Source organism: Orycteropus afer, unplaced genomic scaffold (assembly GCF_000298275.1).
Source record: "Orycteropus afer afer isolate SDZICR_OR568_19922 unplaced genomic scaffold, OryAfe1.0 scaffold00019, whole genome shotgun sequence".
NCBI lineage: Eukaryota > Metazoa > Chordata > Mammalia > Tubulidentata > Orycteropodidae > Orycteropus > Orycteropus afer.
The window spans coordinates 19,228,602-19,245,303 of NW_006921606.1; the positions used below are offsets into that span (position 1 = coordinate 19,228,602).

The 16,702-nt window shown below is 38.2% G+C and overlaps 1 protein-coding gene across 1 annotated transcript in view; it reads right to left on the bottom strand.

The window, feature by feature from the left end:
- CHD2 (chromodomain helicase DNA binding protein 2) overlaps window positions 1-16,702 on the bottom strand; it is a 215,195-nt gene that overhangs the window by 26,703 nt on the left and 171,790 nt on the right. The window contains exons 33-34 of the mRNA XM_042783579.1: window positions 15,463-15,597; window positions 10,246-10,424 (exon numbers count right to left, since the gene is read on the bottom strand). Of these exons, the coding sequence (XP_042639513.1) occupies window positions 10,246-10,424; window positions 15,463-15,597 (314 nt within the window). The remainder of the gene's footprint in view (window positions 1-10,245; window positions 10,425-15,462; window positions 15,598-16,702) is intronic.

Below are 16,702 nucleotides of genomic sequence, written 5' to 3' on the forward strand. Positions count from 1 at the left end.
TGTAAATAGTGCTGCGATGAACATGGGTGTGCATCTATCTGTTCTTGTCATGGCTCTCACTTCTTTAGGATATATACCTAGTAATGGAATGGCTGTGTGATCAAGACCCAATGGGATTTAAGGAAGAAGTCCATGTTGAGCTGAAGGCACTGGTGAAAAACAAGGTTCCAGAATTGAAAGAATACCCACTGACATGTTTCAACAATGGATGCAGCACTGGGTACAGCACTGGAGTCATTAACTCATTTATGCAAGAAATTGGAAGACAGCTACCTGGCCAAGCAACTGGAAGAGATCACATTTGTGCTCATTCCAAAGAAAGGTGATCCAACAGAAAGTGGAAATTAATCAACAGTATCATTAATATCACATGCAAGTAAATTTTGCTGAAAATAATTCAAAAATAGTCACAGCAGTACATCAACAGATACTGCCAGAAATTCAAGCCAGACTAAGAAGAGGGCATGAAACAAGGGATATCACTGCTGATGTCAGAAAAATCTCGGCTGAAAGGAAAGAGTATCAGAAAGACATTTACCTCTGTTTTATTGACTATGCAAAGGCATTTGACTGTGTGGATCATAACAAATTACAAATAACATTGTGAAAAATGGGAATTCCAGAACACTTAATCATGCTCATGAGGAACCTGTACGTAGACTAAAAAGCTGTGTTCAAACAGAATAAGGGGACATTACATGGTTTAAAATCAGGAAAGGTGTGTGCCAGGGCTGTATCCTTTCACCAGACTTATTTAATCTGTATGCTGAGCAAATAATCTGAGAAGCTGGACTGTATGAAGAAGAACGCGGTATCAGGATTGGAGGAAGACTCAACAATCTGTGATATGCAGATGACACAACCATGCTAATTGAAAGTGAAGATTTGAAGCACCGACTAATGAAGCTCAAAGACTCAGACTTCACTGTGGATTACACCTCAACATAAAGAAAACAAAAACTCTTACAATTGGATCAATAAGCAACATCACGGTAAGTGGGGAAAAGATTGAGGTTCTCAAGGATTTCATTTTACTTGGATTCACAATCAACGCCCATGGAAGCAGCACTGCGTTGTGCAAATCTTCTGCGAGAGACCTCTTTGAAGTATTACACAGCGATGATGTCACTCTGTAGACTAAAGTAAGCTTGACCCAAGCCATGGCCATTTTTAATTGCTTCATATGCAAATGAAAGCTAGAAAACAAACAATGAAGACTGCAGAAGAACTGATGCATGTGCACTGTGGTGCTGGGAAAAATATTAATGTACCATGTTCTGCTAGAAGAATGAAGAAATTTGTCTTGGAGGAAGTATAGCCAGAGCTCCTTAGAAGAGAGACTGTCCAGACTTTTGTCTCTCATAATTTGGTCAGGTTGTCAGAAGGCACCAGTCTCTGGAAAAGGACATAATGCTAGGTAAAGTAGAGGATCAGCAAAAATGGCAAGACCCTCCATGAGATGGGGTGACACAGAGACTGCGATGATGGGCTCAAGAATAGCAATAATGCTAAGCATGGCACAATACTGGATAGCATTTCATTCTGTTGTACACAAGTTGGCTATGAACTGAAACTGACTCAATGGCATCTACAACAACACTGTCAAAAGAGTCGGACTGAGGGGTCTGGAGGCAAGAGTTGTCTCATAGATAAAAGCCCTTTTAGGAGAGATCAGTGGAAGATGGTGGACTAGGCAGAAAGACTGCACAGACCCACTTCAACGAAGGGGAACCAATTAACACAGATACAGAAGATAATCCTGGACTCCTGAGCCTTGAAGGGAAGGATATAGAAGTGGACTGAATTCCAACTAGCAGAAGAATTTGCATGAAAACACCAAAAAAGGAGACATACAGAGCTGCGGTCTGGCAGTGATCCTGATGGCACAGACAGCTTGGATAATGCCAAGTGGTGGTAGGACCTAAGAATTAACCTAAAAATTGGTGCTGCTAGTCAGGGACTGCATGGAGGACTGCTCTGGTGGCTGGGGAATAAAAGGAGAAGCACGAAGAGGAAGGTGGGCTGAGCTGTGGACTGCTGTCTGTCTGGAGGGTGCAGCCATTTTGAATGTTTACTAGCTGCTTGACCATTTTGGATATTTAAAGTGACAGTGTTCTCCCAGACTCCAGGACTTAAGAACAGACACCATTTGCCAGGAACCCTAAGGGCATTCCAGACTGGACGATTGCAAAGGTGCAACATTCCCCTTGTTATTCTTATATCCAACACCCACATGGTGAAAGGAGGTGCGGCCATCCCTCACTTGCACCCACTTTCTGGACCAGCAAGAATTCCATCCCAGTCTGTGTGCTCAGAAGGAGCCTGGGTGCTCTGCCTGCCCTGCCCCAATTTTTTTTTCTTTTTTCTATTTTTTAGTTAGTTTGTTTTGTCTGTTTTAAAACTGTTTTGTCTGTTTTAAAATTATTATTATTACTTTTGTCCTTTATACTATTAGTCCTCATTCTTAGCCTCCCAGGATCTAGTTATCACTTTTTTTCTTTTCCCTGTTCCTGGTTCCAATTTTCTTTTTTTTTTCTTTCTCATGGTTAACCCCATTCCTTGTTTTTCTTAGTGCATTTTTCTCCTTTTTTTTTTTCCTTCATTATTCTCCTCTCTACCTTTTTTCTCTTATTGCCCTCTCCTCAAATATTGCCAGGATTTTTCCCCCCTTCTTTTTCCATTATTCTTTTTTTTTGATTACTGTTCCTGTATGATTACATGGTGTGCTTTTTGTCCATTTGCTTTTACTTCTTTGATGGTTATTCAATGGTTATTTTTGTATAACTGAGTGGAAGACAGCAACAGTCTGCATACAACACAACTACACCCATACCTCCTGCAGCTTCACTTACTGAGTAAAAGCCACCACTTCCTCTCCACCAAAGGGCCAACGATAGATAAACAACTACCAAGAATAGCCTGACTCACCCTTGGCTGCTCTTCACAAACAGTTAATGGAGATCTAAATATAACAACGCGACAATGACTCGGAGACAACAGACCATTACAGTTCACACAAAGAAGCAAGATAAAGTGGTAGAAACAAGTGAGCAGGATACAGACCCAGAATACAACCCTAAGGAAGCAGCAGCATTGGAACTCTCTAATAAGAAATTCAAAAGATTTCTACTTAGGTATCTTCAAAGGATTGAGAGACAGACCAAGGAAAACACAGACAAAACCTTAGAAGAAATTTGGGAGAAAATACAAGAACAAAATGACAAAATAAATGAAAAAATAGAAATGATTCTAAACCTACAGATAGAAATCCAGAACATTAATTGTCAGAAAAAGATAACACATTGAAAGGGCAAAGGAGTAGAATAGATGCAATGGAAGACAGAAATAATGAGACTGAGGATAAATACCTGAATACTTCTTTAGAAAGGGAGCAATCAGAAAAAAAGATCAAAACAAAATGAGGAAAGCCTAAGGTTTATGTGGGATACCATCAAAAGGAATAACCTACACGTCACTGGAATTCAAGAACTACTTTAATTCAAGAACTAATGAGAAAATTATCCAAGATTTGCTGTAGAACTTCCCTGATATGATGAAAGATGAGAATATATCCATTCAGGAAGTCCAACGAACCCCAAACAGACCACAAAGAAAATCACCAAGACATATCATCATCAAACTCATCAAAATCAAAGACAAAGAAAGAATCCTGAAAGCAGCATGGGATAAACAAAAAGTTACTTACAAAGGACAATTAGTAAGAATAAGCTCTGATTTCTCAGCAGGAACCATGCAAGTGAGAGAGCAATGGGATAGTATACATAAAACACTGGAAGAGAAAACTTTTGAACCAAGAATTATATACCTGGCAAAGCTGTCCCTCAAATTTGATGGTAAAATTAGGAGATTTCCAGATAAGCAGAAACTAAGGGAATTTGTTAAAACCAGACCAACCTTATACGAGATGCTAAAGGGAGTCCTTTGAACAGAGAACCAAAAATAGCAAAAAACAACCGACCATTAATACACAAGATGACATAACACAGAAACCACAGCTATGGACATATCCAAAGTAAAATAAGCTTACAAGATTGTAAACAGGGAACCAGAGACATCAATTGGCAAGTGAGGACAACTACAAACCAAAAAGAGGGAAAAAACTGGGCAGCTACAGAACTTCCAAATGGTGAGGAAGTCAAGAGAGTTGCAAGATAGAATGGACTACTCTAATCTTGGGGAAAAAAATTATAAATCACAGGGTAAACTCAAAGAAAAATGATAAACCTTCACATCACAATAAAAAGAAGACAAGCACAAATATTCAGCAAATACTAAAACAACAGCAACAAAGGAAATGATAACACGATTCATAATGAACTCAGCACAGAAAATAGTATGCAACAAAGAAACCAGGGGCCATGAAAAAACATAACAAAATGACAGCAACCAATTCATACCTGTCAATAATTACACTGAATGTTAATGGATTAAATGCACCACTCAAGAGACGGAGAGTTCCAGGATGGATAACAAAACAGAACCCATCAATATGCTATGTACAAGAGACACACTTTAGAGACAAAAACAAAAACAGACTAAAAACCAAAGGTTGGAAAAAGATACATCAAGCAAATGGCAAGCGTAAAAGAGCAGGAGTGGCAATATTAATTTCTGGTCAAATTGCCCTTAGACAAAAACCACCATATAAGACAAGGAAGGACATTATATAATGATTAAAGTATCAATTGAACAAGAAGCTATAGCCATAATAAATACCTATGGACCCACCGAAAGAGCCCCAAAATACATAAATCAGACTTCAAAAGAGTTGAAAAGTGAAATAGATGAATCCACAGTAATAGTGGGAGACTTAAATACACCACTTTCAATGAAAGACAAAACAACTGGAAAGAAACTCAACAAAGATGCAGAAGAGCTAAACAATACAATCCACCAACTTGACCTGATAGACATCTACAGAGTACTTCACCCAACAGAACAAAATACATTCTTTTCCAGTACACATGGAACATTTTCCATGATATGTTAGGACATAAAGCAAGCCTTCATAAATTTTCATAAACATTGAAATTCTGCAACGCATCTTCTCAGAACATAATCCTATCAAATTAGAAATGAACGGAAAAAGAATAAACACATGGAAACTGAACAACACCCTCCTTAAAGAAAGACTCGGTAAGAGAAGAAATAGAAAATTGAAATTCAAAAATTCCTTGAATCAAACAAGAATGAAAACACAACATACCAAAATCTTTGGGACACAGCAAAAGCAGTGATCAGAGGCCAATTTATAGCAATACATGCACACATCCAAAAAGGAAGCAAGAGCCAAAATCAACACTTTAAATGAACATCTCCAATAATTTGAAAAAGAACAGCAAGAAAAGCCTACAGTCACCAGAAGAAAGGAAATAATCAAGATTCGAGCAGTAATCAATGAAATAAAAAACAGAAGGTCAATAGTAAACAACAAGAGCAGAAGTTAGTTTTTTGAAAAGAACAAAATTGACAAACCACTGGCAAATTTAACAAAGGAAAAGAGGGAGAGAATACAAATAACACAAATAACAAAAAATATTTGGTAATAACATATCTGACAAGGGACTTATCTCTAGAATTTATAGAAAACTCCAACACCTCAATAACAAAAAAACAAATAATCCAATTAAAAAAGGGCAGATGACATGAACAGACACTTTACCAAGGAGGATATTTAAGCGGCCAACAAACCTATGAAGAAATGCTCACGATCATTAGCCATTAGAGAGATGCAAATCAAAACAACAAGATACCATCTTGTTCCAGCACCAGTAGCAAATTTCAACAAGACAGAAAATAACAAATGCTGGCGAGGATATGGAGAAATTGGGACTCTCGTACACTGCTGGTGGGACTGTAAAATCATACAACCACTGTGGAAAGCAGTATGGTGATTCCTTCAAAAGCTGGAATTAGAAATACCATTTAATCCAGTCATTCCACTACTAGGTATATATCCTAAAGAAGTGAGAGCCATGACAAGAACAGATATATGCACACTCATGTTCATCGCAGCACTATTTACAATAGCCAAAAGATGGAAACAACCTAGGTGTCCATCAACTGAGGAATGGATAACCAAACCATGGTACATACACACAATGGAATGCTATGCAACCCTAAAGAATAAATTAGAATCTGCAAAACACTGCATAACACGGATGAACTTGGAGGACATGATGACAAGTGAAAAAAGTCAATCACAGAAGGACAAATATTGTATTAGTCCATTATTGTAAAAGTCAAGGAAGGGTTTATATATGGAAGGAAATTTTCTTTGTTGGTTACCAGGGGTGGGAGGGGAGAGTATGGAACACTGTTAGATAGGTAGAGGTTAAGTACTGATTTGGTGAAGAGAAGGGTAATGTACCAAATGTGAGTGATCAACATGGTGGCACTGAGGAAGAGGAAGATATAGAGAGGTACATGGGAGGTACAGACAACAACAATAAACCCTTTTTTTTTCCTTTTAGGTTTTCTTTGCTGTAATCTTTATTTATTTATTCCCCTCACTCCTCCCCCCGCCCTTTTTTAATTGTGATTTGGGTGAAAATTTACAGAGCAAATTCACTTTCCTTACAGCAGTTCACATACACTTTGTCTCATGACATTGACTACAATTTACCATAATGCAACAGCTCCCCTCCCACTTCCTCCTGACAGTCATCTCTTCCCTGTGTCCATCCCTCCATGCACTCCTGCCCCCTGAGATGTGTCCCTGTGCATAAGCAGCCCTTCTTTCTCCCATGATTGTTCTTTCCAAGGAGTGTATCTACGTCAGGTAAATGTTCAACTCATATGCCTGTCTTTTATTTGGCTGGAGCAGGAGTGCATGGAGGGATGGACACAGGGAAGAGGTGACTGTCGGGAGGAAGAGGGAGGGGAGCTGTTGCACTGTGGTGAATTGTGGTCAGTGTTATGAGACAAAGGATATGTGAACTGCTGTAAGGAAAGTGAATTTGCTCTGTAAATTTTCACCCAAATCACAGAGTGGCTACTGGGTTCAAACTGAATATTTTAACCAATGTGCCACCAGAGCTACCATATATGTACAATACAAAACAATTGCCATTTCAACCTTTTTGAATATATTTAATTCAGTGACATTACTTATGGTCACCATGCTGTTCAGCTGTCATCAGTTTCCAAATTTTTCCATTACTTTTAACAGAAGCTCAGTATCCCAAGTACAATGTGTTTTTGCAATGTATCGACTCATTTATGAATTATATTAAAAATAAGGGGTGCAAGAATATAGGTCTATAACTCTTCAGAATGAGTACAATGGATAGAAACCTTAGGCGAGAGTGAGTTTATGTTAATGGGGGAGGAACAACTGAGAAAATAAGGATGAGAATGGAGATACAACTTGAAGAATGGAATCATTGTCACTGAGTTGTACATGTAGAAACTTAATTGTATTTTTTCCTGTGTATATTCGCAACAACAAATACAAAATAAATTAAAAAAATAAAAGCCCCTCTAAGTGAAGAAAATCAAAGATGCATGGAAACAATTAGTCCAAAGGACTAATGGACTATGTGAATGCTAATTAGCCTCCATGACCCCTGAGACCAAAAAAACTAGATGGTGCCCAGCTACCAACGTTGACTGTTCTGAAAGGGATCACAGTAAGAGTTTCTGGATAGAGGAGAAGGAAAATGTGGAGCAAAGCTCAAAATCATAAAAAAGACTAATAGACATTGGTAGGACCTCTGAGATGGCTCTTAAGATACCCTTTCACCTGGAATTGAACTAACCCTCATGGCTCACCTTTCAACCAAATAACAGACAGGTCTATAAGGTGAACAATAACACCAGGGAGGTACCCACTCTTTAGAACAATCAAAAGGGTGGCATATCTGTCCAGGAACAAAGCTCAGAAGGCAGGAAGGGATAAGAAAGAAGAACAAATGGAAACAAGAAACACAGGGAGGAAGTGGGAATAGTGCTGTTACACTGTGGGGACTGTAATCAATGTCACAAATCAAAATGTGTATGAACTGTTGATTGGAAAACCAATTCGCTCAGTAAATATTTACCCAAATCACAATAAAAATAAAAGTCCCTGTAATTTACATCAATGGCAGCCAGGGTCAGACATTCTCTCTCAGACTCAAGTCCTGAAACTACCTGCCCCACTTCTAGACTCTGACACATATTCCATGACTACTACTATCTCCCAGGCTAGGATCACCAACTAGCTGGTCCCTTCAGCATCACTGCTCTTCTTTCCTCTCAATCATCACCACCACTGAGTGACTACTTCCCTCCAACTCCATAACTCTCACTCTAGTGTGGCATTACTGGCAACGAGGGAGTAATAAGAGAAAATGACACTTTAGAAAGAAGAGGCAAAGTGGTTTGGAAAAGATGTCTCACATCATCTCAAACCTTTAAAAAGTTGTTTCCCCATGCCATGCTATTGACTTATCTAGGCTCCTTAAGTATTAAACCTGCTGTATCAGGTGGCAACTAATTTACATTCCTACCTAAGGCCTTCTATATTAAAACTTCAGTCTTTTTTTTTTTTTCTCTTCCAATTTTTATTGTGATTTGGGTGAAAGTTTACAGAGCAAATTTGGTTTTCATACAGCAGTTCATACACATTTTGTCTCATAACATTTACTGCAATTTTCCACAATGTAACAGCTTTCTTCCCACTTCCCCCCAATAGCTACTTCTTCCCTATGTCCTTCCCTCCCATGTACTCTTGTCCTCCCCAGCTGTCTACTTGTGCATACAATGCCCTTCTATTCTCCCATGATTGCTCTCTCCAAGGAGTGTATCTACCTACTGCTCAGATCATATGCCTGTCTTTTATTTGGCTGGAAGTCACAGGTGTGGGTTCAATTCCAGACCTGAGGGCAGCTAGGGGCCATAGTCTCAGTGGTTCCACCAGGCTCTATCAGACCAGCAAACCTAAAAACTTCAGTCTTCTTAACAAACTACTCATTAAATTTTAAAAATCTACCAATTCCCTCAATGTCCCACTTTCAAGCCTTTGCAGAAGCCTGAAAACTATATTTAAGCAACTCCATTCTTCTCTTCCACATCTAGTGCAAATGTCCCTGCCTCTGAGATGGCTTTCCTCCCTGACTACCCCTCTGCATGAGCTTCCTCCTTCTCTGACCTCCTACTACACTTGGTCTTGCATTTACCACTTCATGAAGGGCAGTTTCTCAGGAGTCTTAACTAAACTCTAAATTCTTAAAGGAAAAGAATCTTCTTAGGGGTTACTGCTAGGCAAGAGGACATGCCCAGAACATTCTAACATAGGCAGCTCTGAATGCTTGGTAGGAAGCCAAGCTTTGTGGATCTGTGTGTGTATTAGGATGACTTTTTGTTATTTTCTAATTGGGATTAAATCAGGCAAAGAAGGCCCATCTGGGCTAGGTACAGGCAAAATTTGGTAACAGTGTTAAGAAAAGTGACATTTCAGAAATCAAATCTGTTTTTTCCAGGGGTGTGAAGCATGAAAGCATGCAATGGAGATCATCATGGATAGAAAGCTTTTTTTTTTTAAAAAAAAAAAAGTCCTATTTTCTCTTAACGAATCCACTGAAAAAGGGGATATTGTACAAAGATAAATAGTGGCACTAACTATGAAGTATATGAGTTCAAAATAACTGGACTACAGAAAGAGACTTAATGTTATCATTTTTTATGAGAAATTCCCATTGTGTTTTGTTAAAGTTCTCAAAAGTGAACACAGAAAGTGAAGACATGAATGTATATAAGCTATAATGTCTTATAAAGTTCTAGATTAACTACATTAATTCAAATTACTCATAGAGCCGTTAATTAGTACAGAAGGAGATGAAAACAGAGAACTCTTAGTTCCGATGGACTTAAGGTTTGTTTTGCCTCAGGTGTTGGCAAAACAAAGAACTAAGAATCATTCCCATTTTATGTCTAAGCATCTACCTAAGATGGGTAAAGTAGTGACACTAGATGATTTCTATCCCTTCCAGCTTTAAAGAGTCTTTATTCTGAGAATAGACTGACAAATCCTACCCACTTAAAAAGGCTGGTCTCAGTGGATGGTCTATTTCAGGAAAAAGGAAGTTGAAGCCTACAGATATGTTGTCAAGAGCTCGTTTTTGCTGGGAAAAAATATTTTTTCATTAGGTGGCTATGGCCCCTTTTGTAAGACAAAAATATAACCCATGCACACATTCTGTTCTAAGCAAAGCAGGCAGACTCAAGGCCAAGGTCAGTTACCTCCTCCACAGTTTGATGTGCTCCTGATCTGAGTAGGCTTTAAGGCACTCAGCTATCCGGTCTCCAATTTTCAGCAGGCAGTTCCTTGTGTGCTCCAGCTGTTCTTGAACATTGAGTCCCTTGTCGGGTTTGTCCAGTTGCTTCAGTGCCTTTTTCACAGGCCTCATCCTCTCTTTACACTGGAATAAGCAAGAGAGTAGAGACATAACACATCTACAGCAAATAAATCTTTAGTTGTTGTGTCCTAAAGTCCCACATCAGAGAAAATACAGCCCACCCACATGGCATATAATCATTAGAGGAGAGGGCAAAACCTGTGGTACAAGTCAAAGCACCATTGCTTAGAGCTCTATCAACACCATCACTTCGAGCTCTATGAATGCCTCTATACCTTACTTATTAGCCTTTCAAAGTGCTGTTTCCTCATGTGAAAAAGGGGCATGATAATATCTCACAAGGCCATTATGAAGATTAGATGAGAACAAATTTACAGATATAATCTGAGAACATACCACTATAAACCATCTAAAAATGCAAAATAAAATATTTACAAGTCCTCTGTTATTGTTAAGGAGCTCTGGTGGTGCAGTGGTTAAAGCACAGGGCTGCTAACCAAAAGGTTGGCAGTTCCAACCCACCAGGATGCTAAGTGGGAAAAGGATAAGGCAGTCTACTTCTACAAAGATTTACAGTCTTGGAAACCCTATGGGGCATTTCTACTCTGCCTATAGGGTCACTATGCACTGGAATTAACTCAATGGCAGTGGATGGTTTTGTTGTTGTTAGTTGGTGCTGTTCAGCAGGTTCTGACTCACAGTGACCCTATGTACATCATAATGCTATGTACAATAATTCTATGTCATCCTCACAATCCTTGCTATGTTTTAGCCCACTCTGCAGCCACTGTGTCAATCTCTCTCATAGGAAAGTGAAATATTTCCAGATAAAGATAGTGGACTGAACACAAGAATAATCTTCTCTCCCTTCTCTAGCCCCACAAAAACAACAGTAAAGAGGATGTCTTAAAAACAGATAAGCCTATAAAGACAGGGAAAATGAGAAATAAAACAATAGCAATATACTGGCAGCATGGGAAATGACTTACTAGACCTAAGAAAACTGAACCGTAAGCTCGTAGTGGAGAGACCTGAGAATCAATATGATTTATACTGCAAAATTCCCCAAAGGCCAGGTATCTATGAAATTAGGAGTGAGGACTGAAATACGATAGGTTTAAAGAATGCTTAAGAAGTAACAGATCCCAAGATTCCTAACAGACACACAAATCTCTAATTCAGCCCAGAAGAAGATATAGGAGCTCTGGTGGTACTGACATGGAGAGGATTAAAAAAAAGGTTTCTGAACTTGGCTACCCACACAGGGTTGAGGGGCAAGGCTAACATACTGAAAACAGGATTGTATGAACAAATGCATACTGGAGAGCCACTGTCCAGTCTTCTGTGTCTAAGGAGGAAGGAAGCAAGCCAAGCCTTCATTCTCCAGTTAAGAGACAGGGAGATTCTTTTCCAAAAAATCTGACCACTTAAGAGGAAGAATCAAAAGATTCCACTGGAAGCTTCCTAGTGAAGCAGCCTACCCAGATCACCCTACTGTGAAAACTTCCCAAGAAGATCAAACCCCACCCTATGCACAGAGCTTCCAGTAAGATTTTTTTTGTTCTCCACTCTTAAACATGAGGCAATACATGTGGGGTTCACTGGTAGAATTCTTGCCTACCATGATGTAGACCAGGGTTCAATTTCTGGCCAAACCAATTCTTATGAAGCACATAAAAACTCTGTGGATCACAATGGGCCCTTGTGCAGGGGTTATTTGACAACATCAGAGCAATTAAACATGAGAAGACAACCAAAGATTACCAAGCCATTTGAGGAAAATATCCAACCAGAACAATAGAAAATAACTTAAAGAGAAGTCTAAGAAATATTCAGAGAACCTAAAGGGATAAAAGATCTTGGCAATAAAATGTAACAGGAAAAAAGAAAAACTCAAAAAGAAATAATTAGAGATAAAGTTGAGAGAACTTCTTGAAAAAAAGAATAAAAAAGCAGAAATGAAAACCGGTAACAAAACTAGAGGACCACTGCTGGAGTCCAATATCCAAAAACAAAGAGTTCCATAAACATAAAAGTAAGAGTATGAAAAAAAGAGAATGATCACAAAATAATTCAAAACAACTGCTCAGAACTGTAGGGCATTGTTGTCAGGCACGAGGTAACCAGCACAATGAACTAATACACAGGATCATGAAATTTCAGGATAATGGAAATTCTACAAACTCCCATTCATTTAGCTATACATTCATGATCCATGTATTGTTCAGTGTTATAATTCAATACAAAATAAAAAAGATATACTACAAACTGGGAGATTTTTAACGAATGTAACAGCTAATAGAATAATATAAAGAATACATGAAGAATTCCTATTAAAAAAAAAGTAAGAAAAGACAAGTTATCCAAACTATGCAAAGAATATAAATAGCAATGTCATGAGACAAAGTATATATAAACTGCTGTATGGAAAGTGAATTTGCACTGTAAATCTTCACCCAAATCACAATTAAAAAAAAAATATGAATAGGCAATTCACTGAAAACATGAATGTCTAATAAATATGAAAACACATGTTCAACTACACTATAGTATTTTATACCCCTTAGATTTTAAAAAATTGAGAAGTCAGAAATTACCAAATGCTTTGGGAAGCACTTTGGGAAGTAATGAGTAACTCGTACTCATTACTAGAAAAAAATACAAATCCCTGTAATTGCTTTGAAGGGGAAGTCAACAATAGTGGTACATGTGCATGACCAGTGATGACCCACTATTTCTGTTCAAGTTACACACCCAAAAGCAACTCTTACCCAAGTGTACAAACAAATATTTACAATTTTGCTGCAGCATACTAGAACTAGTAAGCATTTGGAAAAGAATGTTCACCAATGGGAGGAAGACTGAAATAAGTCATAAAACAACACGAGTCATGTTTAAATCAGAGTCACAATTATCAACATGAATAAATCTCAAAAATGTAAATGATGAGGGAGGAAAATTAAGTTTCAGGATATATACAGTATACCATTTATATAAAGTTTTAAAACATAGAAAGCTGTATTATGTATCATTTATGGTTAAGAACCCAAGCTGGCATGCCAAATTGCCTGGGTCAAATCTTTGCTCTATGTCTTACCTATGTGACACAGGACAAGTTACTTAATGTCTCTTTGCCTTATATTTTAATATGTAAAAAATGGAGATAAATGCCTATACCTCACGAGACTGTTGAGGAGAAAATACATGTAATGTATACAATTAGTGCTGGTTGGTTATATGACAACTATTATTATATCCTTGGGAGCTCTGGTAGCATAGTGCCTAAGGCACTTGATTGCTAACCAGAAGACTGGCGGTTCAAAACCACCAGCCACTCCTCGGTAGGAAGATGGGGCAATCTACTTCCGTAGTGATACTGCCTTGGAAACCCACAGAGGGTTTCGACTCGACAGCACATAACAACAAAGAACAACATTATATCCTTACAGATAAAAGTAGGAAAACTTCAAAACCGTGCATGGGAATGATAATCAAATACAGAATGGTGGTTACTTCTGGAAAGGTGAGAAGGGAAAATAAAGCAACTTTTATCTTTTGATCTTAAAAAGAATTTCAGATTTGACAAAGCTTCAAGCAATCTATATCAGTCTCTACTGTATTCCTGAAAATGTTCAGTATTATTTCAAGATTTCATAATAAAACAAGATTAAATGAGCCAATATGTGAAAGCATTTTTTTAAAAAATGGTATGGTGCTATAGAAGGAGTAGTTATTATTTTCTCTTACAAGCAATGGGCTAAGGAAGAACCAGGAAACACACTGAAAGCTAGAGGTATAATAAATTTATTCACTTTTCTATTTACTCATTTATATATACTTCTTACATCAAAATGTACTTTATGTATGACAGAGTACTTGCCCCCAGAGAACTCACAGGCAGAAGAGAATTAAGAAAAATGAGATAAGTGCAAAGAAATACACACACACACACACATATGTATATATGCACGTGTGTGTGTGTTTGAAAAATAGAGAACGAGATCAAGAGAGAGAACATTGTCTTACAGGACGGGGTAAAAATTCTATAGTTTGATACCACAGGGAAGAAGTATTTTGGGATTTGAAAAAAGACAACTGTTTTCTCTTTGAGACTGAATTGGCTTTTTAAGTGAACTATAATTTAGGAGGTGGGGAAAAGGAATGAAAAAGTTAAGGTGAGGAAAACAATCACTGAATGTCTCACAATGCAGTTCCAATAAGGGGCTAAGGGGCCCTGAGGACCCACTGGCCTATATCTAATTCCATGCAAGACCTCGTCCATGCACTCCTTCCCTTCATCTTTCGTGTCCATATTAGGAAACAACCATGTCCTACCTAGCTCTTGGCACCACTGCATTAAAGTACATAAGGTCCTGATATGACACGTTCACCAGTGCTCTAACTCACTCAGCCAGGCTGCCTTGGCTTCTACAGGGGAGAACCCTAGGCTCATTTCATACCATGCTGCCCCTTTGCTCTTAGTTCTCTAGCAACAGTGGCCTGTGTTACCTCCTGAAATGCACTGTACTCAGTCTGGCCACAGGGCATGTTCTCCTCCCAGCTTCCTTTGTTACCTTCTCCTCTTTTTTTCAGAATCCAGCTCAAACAACATAATTCCTTAAGCATGCCTTCTCTGACAGCTCCTAACTAACTAGATTGAATCCCTTCATAGTACCAGATCTTTCTTCTCCATAGGTGTTCAAAGTATTGTAAACATAATTTGTGTAGTTAATTATGGCCTCTACTCAATTGTAAATTTCTATGACAGAAACAGTATTTATTCAACATGGTAACTCCATGGGCCAGAACACAGAAAAGTATTCACTAAAGGTTAGCTAAATGAACACTACTTCTATTTCTCAACTGGAAAAATGGCTCAAGGACCTCTGCAGCCTTTTTGACTAGGAATACAAGGTATAAAATCCACTCCGTAAGCTTCCTCCTCACTAGACATCAAATAAGAAACTCTCTTCCTGCCGACCTGTGCTGGAACACAAGGTCTTTACATATTGCAGGCGATCTGTCTCCAAATACATTAACCGTGAGATCAGCTGGGGCTATGTGGCAAGCACCATGCAGTGCTCTCAATTTCTGAACTTACTATGCTGAAAGTCTCCTGGTCCAGATCATCATCCTCATCTTCTCCAATGGGGATAGGTTCACTTCCTGCTGTAATATGGACAGGACCCTGAGATCGCTTTGATTTACTCGAAGATTTGGCATCACCTCCTTTAGGCTTTAAAAAAAAAAAAGTGTTACAAGTAGTCATGTCATTTGTGCAATCCTACCTTGCAATCTGGACTTCTTAACTACATCACATCACTATGGTAAGTAAATATAATGGCCTCAGTTTATAAAAAGCCTTTTATAAAGTTCACTGAGACATCATGAAGCCAAATCTACATGATTAATAGTTGAATCATGTATCATTCCCATTTCTGTTTCTCAATATATACAATGAAATTTCAGCTTTATCAAAGCATTTTGGGCTTCTACAAATTGCACAAAAATGCCACCAACAAGTTAAGATTACAAATTGGTAAAACACTTGTGGAGCATCATGTCACAATTTTTATTAATAGCTTACAAACAGACATACCCTTTAATCTAGGAATTTGTATTAACTATTGTGAATGACCAAAATCTAGTATGAATCTACAGGAATAAATCTAAAAAATAAACTGAATGAAAGGCTGCAGAAATATATATAAATATATTATGACTCCATGTATGAACGTTTCAAGACATATAAAACAATAGTATGTTTGTTTATGGTTATACAGTATGTAGTAAAAGTAGAAAACCATGGACGGGGAGGTCACAAGCCAACTAGGAAGTAGTGGTTATCTCTGGGGAGAAAAAGGAAGGGAGAGTAAGGAAACCAGGGAGAGGGAATGGAAGGGAGCTTCCAGAGTATCAGTAATGTGTTCGTGAAGCACAAACTACACTATCCAAAGAGAAAAAAAGACATTTGAAGTAAATATGCAAAAATGTGAATAAGAGTTGTAATACCTGAGTAGTGGATAAAATTAATGTTTCTCAAATTATTCTTTGTGCTTGTATTTTTTAACTATTTCACTTTGGAGATACAAATGCATAGATATTTGTCAAAATATGGTTTATAACACCAAAACCTTGAAAGCAATTTCAATTAAAAAAAAAAAAAAAATGACTGCTGTTGAGTCGGATCCAACTCATAGGGACCCCTCCTTGGGTTTCCGAGGTGGTATCACTACGGAAGTAGATTGTCCAACCTTCCTTCCAAGGAGTGGCTGGTGGGTTTGAACCGCCAACCTTCTGGTTAGCAGTCAGATGCTTTAGGCAACACCACCACCAGAGCT